At 43.5% G+C, this 18,776-nt stretch overlaps 1 protein-coding gene across 1 annotated transcript in view; it reads left to right on the top strand.

Moving 5' to 3' along the window:
* Positions 1–300: 300 nt before the first annotated feature.
* dachd (dachshund d) overlaps positions 301–18,776 on the top strand; it is a gene marked incomplete at its 5' end in the record, with an annotated part of 55,752 nt that continues 37,276 nt past the window's right edge. The window contains 2 exon segments of the mRNA NM_001104874.1: positions 301–419; positions 10,332–10,484. Of these exon segments, the coding sequence (NP_001098344.1) occupies positions 301–419; positions 10,332–10,484 (272 nt within the window).

The raw sequence follows: 18,776 nt of genomic DNA, 5'->3' as shown, positions 1-18,776 counted from the left end.
TGCGAGGAACAGGTAACGAGGTGCAGGTTATGAATTATGCATCAAAAAGTGGTTGATCTTCAATAAAGGAAATGAATTCACCGTGTAATCTAATTAGTTATGGAAGTCTATTATGTTGAGCTGCAGAAAGCAACTGTCCTTGAAAAGAAATTTATTTACAGTACATGTTAGCTCTTTGGAATGGGATTGCTTTCTGGAGCGCTCCAAATGTTAACACTCCCCCCCCCGCCGCCGCCGCTGCCAGTGGCCACGCACACCCTCCTCACCCCCACCAACCCTTTCTTCCTCTGCCTGCTGTTGCAGCTCCAGACCCGGTCGGCCTCCGAAGAGAACCCAGAGTGTCACGTCAACAGAGAACCCCCACATCATGCCCCACTCGGTCCCCGGACTCATGTCACCTGGCATGATCCCTCCCACAGGTATGGCTATCCTCCTGTTGCTAAGGCTCTTCCTCACTGGGTCTCTTCTTTTTTCTGTTTGCTTCTTTTTCTCTCTCACTCATACTCACACACAAACAGCTTCCCTACGAGCGGCCTCCCTGCAGCTTGTCCTCGAAATGGCAACCAGTCCAAAGTGACACATGCACCCAGCCACCAGACACCAGCCGCTCACTCATTTACCAAAAACAGATCTAATGCTCAACCCCCGCAAACCAAACGAGGGGGAGAATAAATTGGACCGGAGATCTTTGCTCCCAGATTATTCCAGTAGATGTTGCATTTTGCCTTGAGTGCATTCTAATTAGTGCGATTAAATCCACTCCACTGGTATATGTACATAGGCAGTGGTGATGCTAAAGCGAGCTTATCGCCACAAGAATCAACAACAACCGTTTGTGCCCTGTCTCAGCTTCGGGCCAAGTCTTAATGCAACGAATGCTTTTGTTCTATTTGTGGCTGGCTTCAATCTGAATGCTTTGATGTTGGTGGCTCTAAGTGCTCTGATTTGCATATTCCGCTGTCCCTCTTGATATATCTGTAATGATATTGTGGCGTTGAAGCAGCTCTTTGAATGCGCAGTTGGTGGACATTGCACATTTTACTAAAGCTTTTCAACATCTGTCTCTTCTAAGCTTTAAAGGGCATGATAAAAATATCTAATGAAGCCAAATGTAAGATTTAACGACTGCATGACATTGTGCCTCCTAGCACTATTAACTGAATGGAAATTATAAGCCAGAATATGGAAACTGAGTGAGTTTTCTCCATGGTCATTCAGACTCGATATGGCGGCTGACCCTGATTTGATTAAACTTTGATTCTCAAAGTCACAGTTTGATTTGGTTTATGATTTGAATCAGTGTGAATTACTTTTTGCAATTATTTTTCCTCATTTTGTCTAATAATTCTTCTAGTTTTTTTTTAAATAGAACCTTAATTTAAGCAGATCAATATCCATTGAGATCAAGTTTGTCTTTTGTTCAGAGCGACCAGAGCAGGAGGTCAGCAGCACAGGCCATAAAAGAAAATAGGAAACAATAGAAGTAAATAAATGTAAACACAGTAAAAAGGAAACCTAGTCAGGCATTTAAGAGAAGAGTTGTCATGAAACAGAAGAGCAACACACATTTCTTTATAAAATTGTGTATTAAATTGAGAAACTGTTAAATCTGCATTCATTTAGTTGTTAATGTTTGAATTATTTACAAAGAGCAAAGCAGCGTTCTGCTGCACATACACAAACAATGGCTTTAAACATACTTTTTCAGTAAGTAAAGATGAGTTTAATTCGAATAAACTATCGCGTTTAACACAGAGGTTACGTTCTAAAAATAACCACAGATAAAATCTGCGAAAGCTGTTTTAAGGCAATAAATTTTGTGGTTTGTAATAGATTTGATCGCAATCAAAGATTTATGTACAAGTAACGCGGCATGGAGGAGATTGATTGACAAGATCAACAGCCTATCACGCAGAACACACTTCGAAGAAAAAAACAGCAAGTCAGCTAACGGTGAACCATCATATGGCAAGAACACTAATGCATGAACGCGTGCTTCAGGCTCTGAAACAGTAGAATAGACAATCTGTTCCTTTTACATGCGCACAGAAGTGCAACAGTAGTAACGTTACATCTTTCCAAAAGTACACTTCCAACCTCTCCCATATTAGTCTCTCACTTATTTGTATTTCTCCTTAAATTAGATTTTTCCATTTTATTTGTTGCTTGAAATTAAGTGATAAACTGTTATTAGTAATTTTTCCCCACTCATCTTTAAATTGTTTAATTTTATTAAGGTTTTTTGTTTTTCATATAAAGTGTTTTTTGTCAATTCTTGAGGAAAATAAACAAACAATTCGGCACCAACTTCATGCATCGATTCTTAATCCTTTAACACAGGAGATGTCATCGGCAACACATAAACAATACACACTCTTTGACATTCTGTAACTTTTCGACAGTTCTGATGCGAGAACCCGAATGTAAAGTGTTGCGTAATAACGTAAAGCTGCTTTTCCTCGCGATAGAACCAGCTGGATCTACACTGATTGCTCACACAATTAAGAGTTGCAGTTGTCGAAAGAACGTCAACGCTTTTGTCTGGAGTTAAAGGGTTATTCTGGCTGCAGTTTGGGCAGATCTGTGAGTCAGAGAAAAATTAGTCAAACTAAAACGTATAAAGTTATAAAGAAATGTTTTATACTGTTAATTTGCTTAGTTTAAGTAAAAACCCCGTATCGTGGGAGGATGATGATCTCATTCTATCTCATTGATTTAAATGAGACAGATGTTTTACAAACAAATCTTTGTATCTATAGAACGTAACTTGCGGCATCACTTTTCTTTCAACTCTACAAACTAAACTACTTACAGTGGCCCTGATCCACATGTTTCATCTGTGAAATCCACTTTAGGAGGATTCAGGGCTGCAGTGTTTGAAAAAAAGTGACTCCGTGTGTCATGCTGCTGGACTCCAAGTAGTGTGGAAAAGACCTTATCACTTCCTCCAGAAAGATGGGCAGCAATAGTTCCATTTTTAAGATAGCCATTGACATCTTTGCTGTTTGGTCACACCTGCAAACTGCCACATAAGAGTTGGATTTGATGGTGAGTAATTGCTCGAGTGGGCTTGATCACCATCTTCAAGCTGCTGCTTTGATACCATAATTCCCAATTATGACATCATTAGTATTTTAAGTGGCTTTTTGGTTTGCACATTTTGGCAGATTTATTATTTTCATCCATATGGACTATTATTGATTCGTTGTTTTCCACATCATTTCTGGTATTCTTCCATGGAGAATCCCTCAATTATCAGGGGAAAAAGGAGGTAATTTCCCATTAAAAATTCTACTCTAAAGTGTTTGATTTCATGTCAAATTCTTTATTGGTCAGTTTCAAGTTTTGACTTTTACTTTGAAGCAGAAGGTTTTAGTTGGGTGAGGCATTATCGTTCTTCATCATCCATGATGTTGTGTTGTCAGTTCCCTTCCTGAGGGGAAGTGTAACACTTGCATTGTCCTGAAATTAAGGATTGTATGTTCTTCAACCCATTGTGGATTGATAGAATGAAAAGTGTCCAAACTTTTGTCGCTACCATCTCCCCCCGCACTGCTTCTATTGTTGGATGGGAACCAAACAGAAATCCAGTCATTGTAGATTCATCTCAATGTCATTCTTGCTTTATGGAAGCTTCTCTTTTTCACACTATGATCTGTTATTTCTGGTAGTTTCTTACAGTCTGCTCACCACATTTTTGTTTACCTTTGTTTTCTTGTTTTTGTGTTCTTTACCTGTGTGTTTTTAAAAAACTATTTAGCTTCTTCTCATATGGACGTTTGCATACAATTAAAGTCAAAATAGCAGCTTTAAAGCCATCCATTGCTTACGTTTTTTTTCCTTTGTCGACCTGTGTTTGTAAGTCAGCCAGGCTCAACCACTTATTAAAATCTACAGCTGATTCATTCTAATATTTTAACTTTTTAACTGCAAATGTTTTATCGTTTTTTTTCTACTTTATTTAAATGAGGGTATCTTATTTAGGTTTTATCTAAAAACTATTCTTTTCCTGAGCCGGGGGTGTTCGTGTCCCTGGGGGGTGGGTCCTGGTCCTTGCCCCTGGGCGCTGGGCCCCGCCAAACTTCCAACATGGCCGAGCCTGGTCGGGCCATATTTATAACATCCCTTGTGGGCCGCCCTTTTTTCCCCGGGATTCCCCCCTCCTGGGCGGGGGCGGCGGGCCCCTGCCTTGCTCCTACCTGGACCAACCGTGGGCCGGGTGGGTGGCTGCCTGGAGTGCGGAGCGGGTCTCCCTTGGGGGGTCCTGGCTCGTACCTGGGGTCGGGGCGGGGGGATGCCCGGAACTCCTGGGTGGTGGTGGGGTGCTCGTCTGGGGCTGTGGGCGTCCCTCTCCGGTGGGGCCCTGCGTTGGGCTCTTCCGGCGCGGCGGGGGGCTGCTTTCCTGGCTGGGCTGGGGCGGCGCTCTCTTTCCCTCTGCGCCTCCCTGCTCTCTGGCTCTGGGGGCCTCGCGGCGGTCCTGCTGGCCCTGGCCTGGGTGGCGGTCTTGGTCGCCCGGGGGGCGGTTGTTCCCTGCCTGTTCCCGTGTGGCGTTGGGGGAATTCCGGCTGCCGCTGCTGCTGCGGCGGGGGTATGGGTGTGGGGGTGGCTGGGCGCTCCTCGTCCTTCTTTTCACATTCCACCATCCATTTTAGAAGAACATAAACACTCACCTGAGCACAGGTGTTAGCTCACCTTTGCACTAATAGTTTGCATGATTGAATGAATGAAAGATTTCACACTAGTTGGTTTAAAGGCATAGGTATGCGTTCGTGAACACTATCTGTTTTGTGTGCATGTTGACATGTGGACATTTTTGCGGCTAGCAGGTGTGTTGATAATATTTGAGTGTGTGTGAACAGGCCCCGCCCTTTTTGTACTACATTTGAACCGTACCGTAACGATAAACAACCAGTAAACCTGTCTGCTCTATGCTGCTTCATGGTCTTACCCCCCTTCCCCTCCTATTATCACCCTCCTACCCCCCCCTCTCTCTATCATCCCTCTCTCTTCTTCCCCTCTTTCCTTTTCCGTCCGGTCCAACACCAAAGATTTTCAAACATGATTGAAATTAATAAAGTTTGGCCTCAATTACAAAAGGGGTTTATTCAGACATACCTTTGGTTTGTCTGAAGATGAATAACCCCTCTTGTTAAAATAAAATATGTCCAACACAAGAGGCCCTCAGCTCTCATCTGTTTGCCTAGCTGTTGGACAGGACAAGTTAAAAAAAAATAAAAAAAAAAAAAAATAAAATAAAAACTATTCTTTTTCAGGGTAAAATAGCATCCTATGTCATTTCATTATTTTACAGTACAGTCACAGACACATTTCAGTTGATTTATTGTTGCAAAAATAACCCAGGTAGGATCAATTAGGACTTTGACATTCATCATCTTCTTAGATATGTCCACGTTTCATTTAAACAAAGATTAGCCTTTGAACCGACAACAGGCTGAGGTTGCTGGACATGTTCTCTGTACCACAAAACTTAAAGGGCGACAAGAAAAACAAGAAGAAGTGCCGTGATGAGAAAGACACATGTTATTTAGCAGAACATAAAGCAACAGAAAAGCCTTTTGATATCAACCCCTTTAAGCCTAGAGGAAGTGTGTGATCTTGACATTTAGTCAGGGTATTAAGGGGCAGAGATAAAGGAAACAGGGTTTTTGGTCTGTTCATAACTGCCTTGAGCCTCCTGACTGTGTTGAGACAGAACCTCTGCAACACTTTCTGCTTTATAATTACAGCGTTTTATTGTTTTTGATGATAGCGTTGGCCATTAATCATCACAGAAGTTGCAGATTGCGACAGATAAGTAATTAAGTATAATTGACCACACACAAGTTGGCATCTAAGTAGGCGACTAATTGATCCTCCTGCCACGTCCAAATGTTCTAACTGATGATTCTTTTGAAAAAACTATGCTGAGAAACCGTCTGAAACCGCTACACCATAGTGTCCTGTCATATTGGTTCATTTTTCAGATGAGCTCCTACGCACACACGAGGAATTTCTTTTACCGAAAAGTCCAAAAAAGAAGAAAGAAAGATTGTCTTGTGAGAACCTCTGTGGAGTGACTTGGTTAGATCTCTCCTCACCAGAAAAAGGCAGCCAATACATATAGATTCAAATCACTTCAGATTAAAGTCACAGCTTGCAGGGAAGGTGGCGGAAACGTGTCGTCGTCACCGTCATCGCCATGACCAAAGAGGGGGATGTGAAACACTTTGTTAACATTTGCGCCTTTGCCATCGACGCCGCTCCCTTTCAGGAAAGAAGCACCTCCGATTTCCACTTAAGAAAAAAAATTCTATCATATGCGCGTCTGAATGCATCTGCGTTCACGGGGGTTAAGCTGGAGCCCTTCCAGTCGCTGATGCATTACAGGCAGATTGGGCCCCCAAATCGGATTATTTGCTGTGGACTGACACCACACTGGGATGACATCTCCTTTAAGAGAGGAGATGGGGGCGGCGGTGGGCCTCCACTCACACCGGCCACTACTTAAGCAGCAGCTTCCATATAATTCATTTATGTCTTGGATATGGCTTCAACCTTTTGAATAACGCAAGAGTACTGCGTTTACCATTAGAGAAATGAATGTCACCTATGTCTCTCAGGGGGTAGCATCCTGCTCTTAGCTGTTAGGAACAATTTCTTCCACCTCTGTCAGGCTTTTTTCTCCACACTACAATAAGTTTTGGATCAAGTTGTTTCAAGCCTTTTAATAACCGATTTGTCATTTTGGATTGAGGAAGAAATCTGCTAATCCGCTGCCTCCTGAAGCGGGTTTAAAATAGATCCCCATATGCAGCAGGTAAATTAGTGTCAGTTCTTTGTGTCGCAGCTCCTCCTCTTTCAGTCCGCTGCTTGTCAGAAGGTTAGCACACCCTGTAATTGATACTAAATTTGTCATGATGTGGGTATCACAGTTCAAGTGGTTTAGTGTACCTAATAGTCACCGAGCTTCCATCCTCGGTTTGTCATCGCCGCGCCGCCTCCGTGCATGAATTTAAGGGGTGATGCTCACTGGCATTTGAGTATGTGATCTCTGCTAATCTAGTTCACACTGTTTACACTACAATGTGTTTTTGTGGGATCTGTCCTAGAGAAAACACAATAGAAACCGATCTAAAAGACTGTTTCCTTCCAAACGCTATTCGAAAAAGTCCTAAAAGTCCACCCATTGTGTACTGATGTGAAGTTAATCTGATTTTAATTTAATTATACAGTTAGTTGTGGAGGGCACAGGCACTGGGATGTTTGTTGTAAGAATGTTCTGACATTGGCGCAGGTATGGGGCAGCTCGCATGTTAATTAATGATGAAGATCCTGACAATATGCAGAGGCATGACAGCGTTAAGCCAGTCGGCTGCTGCTTCCTTTGCATATTAATAGATCCTTCATTATTATTTAATATGACAGCTGCTCCAAGGGCTACCATCAGACCTTGTCTCTGTTATTTGCTGTTTCGTGCTCCCCGTGTGACAGTGCCGTGCTATTCTCTATTTGTTGAAATGTTCCCTTTCCCCCCCCCCAGTTCTCCCGTCCATCCGACTCTTTACACGCCGCCGCGGCGCGCTGTTTGTTTAGCGCTCAGGAGGATTCTGGCTCGCCTGTGCACCAATATCCGAAAAGTGTTTGAATCCAAAGGTGACTTTGAAAGAATATATGAGGCCCGGATTGTTTTGTTTGCATAGTAATGAATGCAGATTAGCACTGAGTGGGACTGGTCTTGTTGACTTTTAGACTTCTCGCGGCTAATGGACCTGTTGGTGGGCGCCGGCGTCTCCCAAAGCTGCCTCCCAGCCATTGTGTTGAGGCGCACGTTATGCGGATATGACAATTGATCTGGTGAAATGAAACAATTATCAGAACAAAGATTTCGATCTGTGGACTGACACTTAGTCAAACGCGGGATGGAGGCTGCCGCTGAATGATTAATGAAAAATGGGAAAGTGATCATTCCAACCATTTCACTCTTGTACGAATCAATCTCTCAGCCTTTATTTACTCAATATACATCTGATCTAAACACATTACCTTTTTCCCACGTTGAATTGTTTCCTTTTTCTCGCCTTTTATCCGTCTTATAGCTTAGTCTGGAAAAGGAGTTTGGCGGTGAGGACAGGCGGCTGCAGTGCCATAAACCATGATGTTCTTAACAACTTAGAGAGCATCAGGGAGCTCCACTGCGGCACTCCTTTGAGCCGCACCTGATTTGTGGGGGGAATTTATCACACAAACAGCCCAGAGGTGATTTCAATATTTACTCGGCAGTCTGTTCTGCATACGTCTCATTTGGAAAACAGTTGACTCTTGCCCATTATACACAAATGAAGGCTGACCTTCAGACTGGGCAGAGGCCACATTCATTATGTGAAGAAGTATCACCGTCTTTTTTTTTTTATTCCTGCCTTGCCTATGCATATGGAACAGCAGCCAGGGCTTAATGCAAACGAGAGGGCCCCGGTTGACATGATGTATACTGTACGTCAATATGGTACTGATGTATTTTAAGATGCAAACAAGGCCTTAAATTATATGCACCTTCATGTCAGAGGCTCAGAGTGACTCCCACCATCTGCCTATCAGCTGGGAATGAGGGGAGAGGGTGTTCAGGCCGGTCTGTGCTGGCACGCATGCTTGTGTGTGTTTGCGTAGGCTGCCTCGTGTGATACGTGTAGGATCCCCCTTGTACCGGTGTCTCCTCAGACCCGTGGCTAATGGCTGCTTTGAGTCCCGTCACCGCGATGTGACAGCTCGGCGGTGATAAACGCAGACGTTGCTTTGTTCTGCGTCAAGCGTAAGGCAAGCCCACATATGGAGCGCAGCAGCCCCTGTAAGAGGGCAGGTGATATACTGTAACATGGATGTGAGTTATGCCAGGAAAAGCCACACACTGTTTTTTTTTTTTCTGGTTATGCATCTTTGATTTTTGTTGGCTGGGGTTGGCAAGAAGAGTCATGGGGACTCTCCTGAGACCCTATCGGGCCTCGAGGAGCTTTAGCTGGATCTGCTCCTGCTGTTGGAGACCAGCCTCATGAATAAAGATCTCAGTCACGTTCAATGCACTGGAACTCTGGAATGATGACAAACCGGTGTTTTATGATCTTTGCGGTGTGAGCAGCATATCTACAATATGTCTCCTATGTAGCATATTAATCCTATGAAGTTCATTTTGATTTATGTGACGAGCATTGTGGGATTTATGAATATTCAAAAACGATTTCAGGAACCTTTTTAAGTACTTTCAAGAGTCAGTGTTCACTGAACCCACTGCAGGGTGAAAAGCAAGCAGGAAGTTGGAGAGAGTATTTTGAAAAGCAGCATTCGGACAAATGAAGATTTAATAAATGCTGCTCAAGGATTTCAAAGCTGCCATAAATCTGTATAAATATTGTAGAGGGGTAAATTGAAAGCTTTAGGTTTCAATCCAACTGTAATACAGGTTTCAGCCTCAGTCACATGCACCTGGACTGATGCTGTTGATAAACGTGTGCATGAACAATTTCACTCTACGGCCTCATTGAGCGGTCTAAGATCCTACATTTGTGGTTTCTCCTGCAGACAGCTGCTGTCCACCCATAGGAGCAGCTGTGACGTAGACTTTAGCAGCACTTGGGACTTTCATACATTTACCTTCATCTGGTTAAAACTATTTACTCAGATACTTTTGTAGATATTACATTTCTATTCGATCTATAACTTGTTTACAGTCATAAACCAGTCAAGGTTACCATCCAACAGTGTTCAGATGAAGACGTCAGACACCGATACATCCCTCTGAAATATTACAGAAACAGTTTTCTTCCTCAATTTGTCACAGTTTTGCATTTGTTTCCCCTTTTTCCTCCTCTCGTCAACTCGTATCACCTAGCCACTCTGGTATAGGCAAATATCCTTTGTAAACACTTTGCAAAAGTTGTGAACACAAAGTGCTTGCATCATGCACTATTATCCTGACTGCATCTGTTTCCATCAAAGGAGAAATACATCAATATGTTGGGCGAGGGGCTGCAGGAGTCTGAGACATTCATAAAAATTATATGCTGCCACAGACACAGGGACCAATCTCATCAGCATGATAACCCGCTGTGAAGATATCCACTGTCAGAAGATGAAAACCTAAGTTATGATCTCCCCGGAGCTTATTCTCCTACACTGTATAAATTTATTCATTGTTCTGTTATTTCAAAAGTCCCTTTTTCCTGTGTTTTCTTTATTCATCACGGCAGCTCTCAGAAAGGTTATGCAGGTGCTGTGGCTCAGCCTCTGCAGACATGCAGCAGTCTGTAAAGAGCCGCGTCTCCTCTGCCTCCCCCTTCCAGGCCTGACAGCAGCCGCGGCGGCAGCTGCCAACGCAGCCATCGCAGAGGCCATGAAGGTCAAGAAGATCAAGCTGGAGGCGATGAGCAGCTACCACGGCAACGCCAACCACCACGGGGCCGATGGGGAGAACGGAGACCTCGGTTCCAGTGTCGGTAAGGATGCCCTTCACAAACACACACCTACACATACTGTTGGAGAGAGCAGAAGGAAGGTGCAGACCAACAGACATGTCGCAAATAGAGATGATCGATCTCATCCTCACCCTCCCTGTTTGAAGGTTCATGGTTTAGAGAAAAAAATTGGTCATTCTTGTAGAATTTTTGTTAACAGGGGAACAAGGGAAAACACTTTACTTTAAAAAAAAACTTTGAATCATCAAGTTAATTCATGCTAAATATCACAAACAGGCACCACCACTGCTGCTTAGCAAAGCTCAAAGCATCACTGAAGAGACTTTCCACCCTGGACAGACCCTCTTCCACCTGTTGCCCTCTGGGAATCAATACAGGTTGTTACAAACAAAAACATGTGATGAGTTTTAGCATACGGTGTTCACACTGGACTGTCGCTACCCGATACTAGCACATGTACTCACAGTTGAAAAATGTTTGATGGGAAATTTCAGAGCGGTGTAAATTTCACGAATCCTGTTCCAGGCTTTTTCTTTCACAGCTCTAATCTGATTTATGAAAGACTTGGCGTCACAGAATTTCAGCCGAGCACAAACAGCAATCATCGATTTCTCCTTCATGATCAATTTTCAAATGATTTGCACTTCCGTAAATTGAAAATGACGCTACCCTTACATCACTACAAAATCCAAGTCCCTGATTGGTTGAAGTTCAACTGGTTGCCCGTTCAATGGCCGCATGTTTCGCTTACTCTTCCTGTTGCTGAGAGCTCTCTGTTTACACGCTCTCCCACTAGCTTACAGCCTGTATACATTGGTGGTGGAACAGAAATGCCAAACAATATTGGAGCTGTCCAGCCATACAGTTAGATCCAGATTCCAGCTCAGACGAGGAAAATAAAGACGTACATGGATCTATTTGTCTACAAATGGATGCATCCGAATGGGGCGGAGATGGGAGCTTGGATTTTTTAGCGTATTTTGTATTTTCCCAGCTTATTTTCTACATCACAAAACACCCAAAACTTAATTTTCATCACAGTGAGTCTTTAATAAGTCTCAAATTAGGTCAGCAAAGCAGAACGTGACACATTAACCCTTAATTATTTTTGGGGGGGTCAGCTTCAGGCTGCAGACTATGGCGTCCAACCAACCACTGAGTTTGACTGTACATGTTTATGTATAGTTACTCTGCATACAAAAATCTCTATTGACATCATTCATTTTGGCCATAAATGAAACTGGAAACAGTCTTCTTCTCATTTACACTTATTTAAAAAAGTGCGGTCTTCAGCGTTTGAGATGAATGTCTAGCTTTGTTGTGGAGCTGGGTTTGGTTTTGTTTCTCATTGACGAATGAGAATATTCTGGACTGTTTTCACTCGGTCAAAGTTTTCCGTGGAGAACAACAGCCTTTTGGGGGTTTTCTGTTGGTTTCCCAACAAGCTTCTCTTATGTCTTTCTTTATTCATCTTGATTTAGTACGCTAAAATGCACGTTACAAACCAGATAAACTTTATTTTTACACTTGCTGATCATCAATAAAGCAATAATTTCTTATGTAATGCCTATTTTAAACCTTTTTTTAGTGTTTTGACATTATATACTATTAAATGTTTTTTTTTATATTCCCTTTCACTGCATTCCCCACAGTTTAAGACCTACCTGAAGAGCGTTAACGGCCAGCGCCTCCAGATTACAGCTGATTTCTTGCTAAAAAAGCTGTTGACTTTGCTAAGCTCAAAAGCACTTGAATCACTAACTTTGGGAATAAAAGTCATGTTTTTCCCCAAAGTATTTTGTGTTGAAAGAGGAAAAAAAGAAGTTTAATAGCTAAGTGGAATTGTGAACACAGTTTCCCAAAGCTATCAGCATTTTAACAGGGTCTAATTGAATTGCTGTGAGAGTGCTGGTTTTTCACTATGTGCCATTTCAATTAATTATTAGCCCTAAAATGCAGAAGGATTTCTGTAATATCACACACAACCACTTAGTGAATTAAACAGAAAGATAATGTGTGTTAGTGGAGATTCATGAGGGCATTCCAAATTATAAACCGCACGTAATCCCGGTGGCTTTGCTCGCTAAATTGAGTTTTTTTTTTTTTTTTTTTGATTCGCTTGCTGTAAAAAATAGCTCAACTTCTAAATAAATTTCCGCTGTTACACTGCGCCGCCGAGCGTACAGCACATGCGACGAAAGCAGGATGTGTTGCAGGTTTAACAATGCAAAATTCATAAAGTTTGAGGTCATCAGTCCAAGAGAATGGAGTGTGTTAAAAAATAAAAAAAGAGGGAGACTATGAGCCTGCGAGGTCACAGAAATAAAGATAAATGCGAGTACCAACAGCAAGGTTGTGGCAATGGAGCTAATAAGAAACTGTTTTATCTTTTTACAATTTAAATTGTAACCTTGAGCCCACAGTACAGCCTCACGGGCTCCCGGAAGAATCATAATTCTGGCAGGGGTGGGGGGGGGATCGGTTCTGGGTGTGGGCGCATGGGCCGCAGCATTAGCTCTCTGAGTGAAATATATGGCAGTGACGCCTCTCGGCCCCATCCACAATCAATTGGATTCTTTTCCTTTAATATTTACTCGCAGCGATGAGATGCTCGTCTGCATGGTGATGAACAGTCTGCCACTGGCGTTTGAAGGTGACCTGTCAGTGAGTATGGACAAATCTCTCGCTCGCAGAAATGTAGAAAATAAATCATTAGGGGCAGGCAGTCAGACAGGGCCCCCCCCTCCCTTCACTCTCCTCGGATTTAAATCAGCCCCAGATTTATGATTTGAATTAATGCTTCGTTTGGTCAAAGGAATGGTCGAGAGACAAATGATGTTTGGTACTGAAACCATCCTAATATTGATTACTGGGTGTCGGAGCAATCTCTTGTTTATATCAAGCACTCTGCTGTGACAGGGTGGCCAGCAGGAGTCATCCAGATAATACTCTGCAGATATATGGCCCGATCTGCACGGTGGAGCCACAGAACACACGGCGAGCGGCATCCTGTCCCCTTCATCCGCCCCCAGACTTTTGCTTTTCATGGCAGGATGTTGTAATCCTCCCAAAAAGAAGAAGAAGGAGAAGAAGTGGCTCCAAAGCTTGATTTCAAAACTGTTTAAGATTCTAAAAGTGATTTATGACTCCAGGCATTTTGGGTCCGGGAATGCCTAATATGTCCAGCTTCCAGGCGCTGGACTGGCATGGCACGAAGTCAGCAGAACGGGAATTCTTTTGGCTGCCGGGAGCAGACTGGGGACTTGGGAATGACCCCACGCTGTTGTGACCAGACCACAGCTGCTCAGAATGAGACAGGCTGACATTTTTATGATCTAGGAGCCCAAAAACATACGCAAACAGAAATGTTTAACTAAAGACCCACTCCTATCTTATTTTGAGCTATTATAAAAGCAATCCCGGTGGACTTTTTATCATGACATTTTTTAGCCAAAATGTTATTTGTTGTTTTCGAGGACATTGTTTCTGCTGAGCAGCAGGAATTCATTTGAAATTTACTTGTGAGTTTTTGGCGGGACCATCAGTGTGGACCAATACCTTCCCTCCTTCCCCTCTCCGTTGCCAAACTCTCTCTTTGCACTCTCTCCCGCTAGCTTACAGCCCTTCACAACCCCAACCTAACATTAGCAGTGCAACAAAAATGGCGAGCAATGTTGGAGCTATCCAGCCGTACAGCTTTAAAGCTAGATACCAGCTCGGACGGGGAAAATAACAAATAATAACAAATACAGTCTTTTTCAATCTCCATTTTTCTATCTATCCAGTTTCTATCTATCCAGATTCTCAATAAATTGAATAAATAAATACTCAGACGTTCAAATTAAAGCTTATTTCCTTCATATATGTTCTCCCTCAGCAGAAAAATGCCATGTTAAAAAAATACCAAAAACACAATTTGTCATCAGAGCAAATCTTAAAGCGAACAATGTTCAAAACCAAGACGGCCATTGATATGATAATGCGAATCCCTCATCTGATCTGCTTCATCAGATAGAGCCATTACATGCACACGCTAATTTAAAGGAAAAACAAAAAACCCAGCCTCCTTCAGGCTGAAATACAGGTGCCCCGTCTCACTGTTTGTCTGGACCTGATTTTGCATTGTGAAGTGTCTGAAGCAAAGAACAACAGAGGCAGCCCCTCAAGGACTCTCAGCAGTGTCTGCAGAGTCAGGTTTCAATGTAAAAGGCTAATGCTTCTCCCTCTCATTGAGCATTCATCACAAACAGACCCACGTTTGAACCAGGAGCATTAATTATTGCAGAAATAAAACAATTTCCCCTGTAAATAACTAAAAGAAGAAGAAAAACATTAAGCGATAGTCAAAAAGTGCTAGAGATGAGAGGAAATGAGTGACAAATCCTTTTAAGGAAACATGATGAGGGGGAGGGGGAGGAGGGAGGGCTTCTTTGATTATTCCTGCACAGTCTTTGGTTGAGCAGAGGGAGCCCTCTCAAAGCACAATGTGGATTGTTCCTGCGCCTCTCAGGAAATGCCACAATTACAGATCACAGACCAAGCAAAACATGTGTGGCGCTCGGCCTTGAGGGGGATAAACAGCCTGCCATCCCCTCCCAGCGCATTGACCCCAGTCACAACCTTCATTACTGGGAGAAACATTTTTGTCAGCTGCCCCACTAACAAACATCTGCCAATTTCAAGAGAGAGGATTGCTTTCTCAGCCCAGAAAACGTTTTTTTCCCCTTTTGTTTGTTTTTCTGACCCACTGAAATGGAGTAAGACAGACAAGTCCGAGCACCCTCGTCTTCTTCCTCCGTCTGTGTTGTTGCTCTGTCTTGCTTACATCTCTCTCCTACCCTTTGTCTCTCTTTGGCCACTGGGGGCTGCCCTGCCGCTCGTCTGACTCCTCACCACACAGCTCTAATGGAGCTGAAATCCTGTTTGTAATTAGATATGGGAATTCCTCCGTTATCAGCCAGATGATGCCACAACATGCCGAGCAAACATCTCTCCCAAAGACAACACTGCAGAAAAAGGAAAATGCACGACACAAAGTGCTTTTTTTCCCTCTCCACACAATGCCATAGACGTGTGGAGGAAGATACATGTTTAAAGTATGATTTAGTTTGTATATAAGAACTGGAGTGACTCCTCCCCGCTGCCGTTTCAAACAGGAAGTACCCGCTGGTTCCAAGAAGCTAAAATCCCTTAGACTTCTATAGAGAAGTGAACAGCTGTTACTTAGTCATTATATTAGTCAGAACTCTCATTCTTGCTCTGCTACCTTTTATTTAACATATTCTTGCTAATCCTCTTTTATTCATGATATGTCATATTTATTAAAGTTATGAACTGGCCAATCAGATACCTCAATAAAAGTCTCTGGTTGAACATTTGAAATGTTTGATTGACTGATTCTTCCGTGCCCACTTTCAAATCAGAGGGGGGTGGACTTCCAACAAGCTCACTCCTGATTGGCGAGAGTGGTTGGTTGCCTCAAATCTACTTGAACCAATCACAGCGTACTGACGAGTGCTGGTTCCAACATGCCGACATCCGTTTCACGCAAAAATGGTGACTGAATTGCCTTCATTTTGTTGGAGCCAGTAGTAAGACATTTTCTAGGTGTGACGTCACACTCACTCACTTGCTCCATTTTTCATCTACAGTCAATAGGCTCAACAGGAAGTGGACGCTAGCATGCTATGCTACACGCGAACAGGCACTGACAGGTATCTGGAGGTTTCGCCTGACTGAGAGACCAGAAAAAAGGTTCTGGATGAGATGATGAAGAACCATCAGTCTCGCTTCCGCGGGTCATCAGGCTAATTTCTGCCAGCTCCATCCTCATGCATGCATGCATGCATGTTAGGCTGGGAGTATGTGAGCGTGCATGCACGTCTGTCTGTGTGGGTGTGTGTGTGTGCATGCTTAGTGAGAAAAGAGGGGGCCTTGGCCCCTGAGAACGCTCTGTGAGGAGACCACAGCTGTACACTCCCAGCAGCTAATTGGTCCTTATCTAGCTGTCCCATTCATCTTCATTTTTTACCAATTACTGAGCATTATCTGTGTTCTCAGTTGGGTATGGGACTTAATCCTTTTTGGTTAAGCCTGTTCTACAGCTTGCAAATTTCGACTGGAGGAAGGGGGAGGAGGGGTGGGCACACGGAGGTAAAGGTAACAAGAGGGGGGGCCAGAAGTCGTAGCAAAAAATGAACTTCCAATCATCCCTCACTGGCAATAGATAAACAATGACATCACACGTCGGAGAGGGGAAACAATGAATGAAATTAATTATTGGCATATTAATCCTGGTCCTTGTTTGCAAACGTTGCAGCCTCATTGATTAGGCTGTTCTCCTTGCGCTCACCATTATTGACTTGTTAAAACCATATTCTCTAGTCATTAGTGGGTTCCTCGCTCACGGGTAGCAGCGCTTTACGGCCGCGCAGTTAATTATTCAGCATGTACTCATTTTAAAGCAAAATCATTCTGTTTACTTTCCAAACAATTCAAGCACAGTACATTGCTCATCCAGAAGGTACATCAAGATGCTGCAATCTGGGGCAGTTAGCCTTAATTTTCTGAGATCAATGCATAACTAGTCTCCTCTCTATATGGGGTCTGTGCTTGGCCATGTTGCAGAGCTGAGTGAAGTCAGCGTGGATACCATGCACTAATTACTGGAGTGTTTACTGCACTGTTGGATAGCATTTGGAGTATTTTGGACCATATAAGCAAATCTGTGGGCTTCGTTGTAGACAGAGGAGCACAGTATTAAGATGAAAGTTCATGCAAGGGAAAACAGTGGAAAAACAGTATTTATCGGTTGTGAAATGAGGTTTCAGAAGTTCAAGTTTGGCCTGTGAGCAGATGCAGCCGTGCACATAAAAGCAGATTACGTAAAGACGGCCCTGCACTTTGATAAGGATCGGTTTGGTCACACTCTCTGCGCCAGCTGTCAGCACAGCTCCACTGCTGCGATTTAATTAGTCTGTTTATGTCCTTTCTAATAATAAAACCCTCCGGGTGGAAGGACATGTCCAACAAGTTTAGGGAGGTGCTCCAACCTGCTAGCCGCACTGGTCCTGGTGGCTCCATGCGGCCAAATGTGGGCCGTGATGGAGGATCAACTTCCTGTGCCTCTAGACAGAGCCATGGCCCCTGGGCTCAGATCAAGAATCACCCCCCTTCCTCAATCCTAACCCTAACCATTAGGGGATAAAGCACACACTGACCTGATATGAGTGTCTGGGGGCAACTTCATTCATCTTCTGCTCTAACACTCTTATGGGAGCTTTTGTCAAGCTAGCTCTGTGGAGAGGCTAGATTGTTGCCATAGGCTGAAAAGAATTCATTTCTTTAACGTACACCACCTCTGTTGCTGCCGCAGACGTCGCCCTGTCTCTTGTAGGCAATTAGTCTTTTATTTTTTTTAAACCTTTTTAGCTCTCTCACCTTGCAGAGCAGCGCCTGCTGCTGTTGGTGAAACGGCTGGAAGTAACTGCATCGTGCCAGACAGGGAGTAGCACCGCCGGAAAACTGCCTTCCAGTCTGAGTGAAGAGCTTGATGGGTCTCTGTCTGTCTCATGGGCTTTGGCCCTCGCCATCTCTCTATTAGGCTGCTACGCTCATGGGAGCCAGGTGACAGATAAGTGCGAAGCGGCGCACACATTTTAATAGACATTTCAAAAGATAAACCTGATAATCATTGCTCTCTTTAATGAAGTCTAATGTCCTTGTTCTAATTCCGGTTGCATCCGTGGCTAGGCAGCAGCGTAACACGTGCACGATTGGGAAATCGGGAGGCACGCTGACGAAGCTGCACAACACACAACGGCAGAAATAGATTACAATAACAGCAGGGAGGGGGATTGATTAAACATTATTTCTGTAATGATCCATATCAAATTCTATCATGTTTGAGTGGCAGAGGAGATGCAGGGAACATACCCATGTCTCCCTCAACAGCTAATGCACAGCTATAAAAAAAACAACTGACCAGTTGAGTTGTCATCTCTCATCAACATTAGGCCTCGTTTTTCATTAATTGCTTGGATTAATTTGGAGCGCTTTGATGCGGGGGTGATGCTTGTGTTCGTCTGTCCCCTCCTCACTATTGTCTGTCAGGTTGAATTTAGCCCGGGAAGAGGCTGACCTTTGAAAGTGAAGAGATCAACACAATCTGATAAGACAATGTCACTTGGTGTAAATGTGATACGTGTAATAAATGACATTCAACCTTTCAGTGATGATGAGCTTTCGCAGGTCGCAGTAATGCGACTTGGGCATGGGGTGTAATTGTGCAGAATCGGGGTAGTTTTCACAATA

The sequence above is a fragment of the Oryzias latipes genome, chromosome 21 (genome assembly GCF_053564925.1).
Source record: "Oryzias latipes strain Hd-rR chromosome 21, Olatipes_Hd-rR_3.1".
Classification (NCBI taxonomy): Eukaryota; Metazoa; Chordata; class Actinopteri; order Beloniformes; family Adrianichthyidae; genus Oryzias; species Oryzias latipes.
Note: the sequence above shows the minus strand (reverse complement) of the source record. Positions and strands in the feature narration are given on the sequence as shown.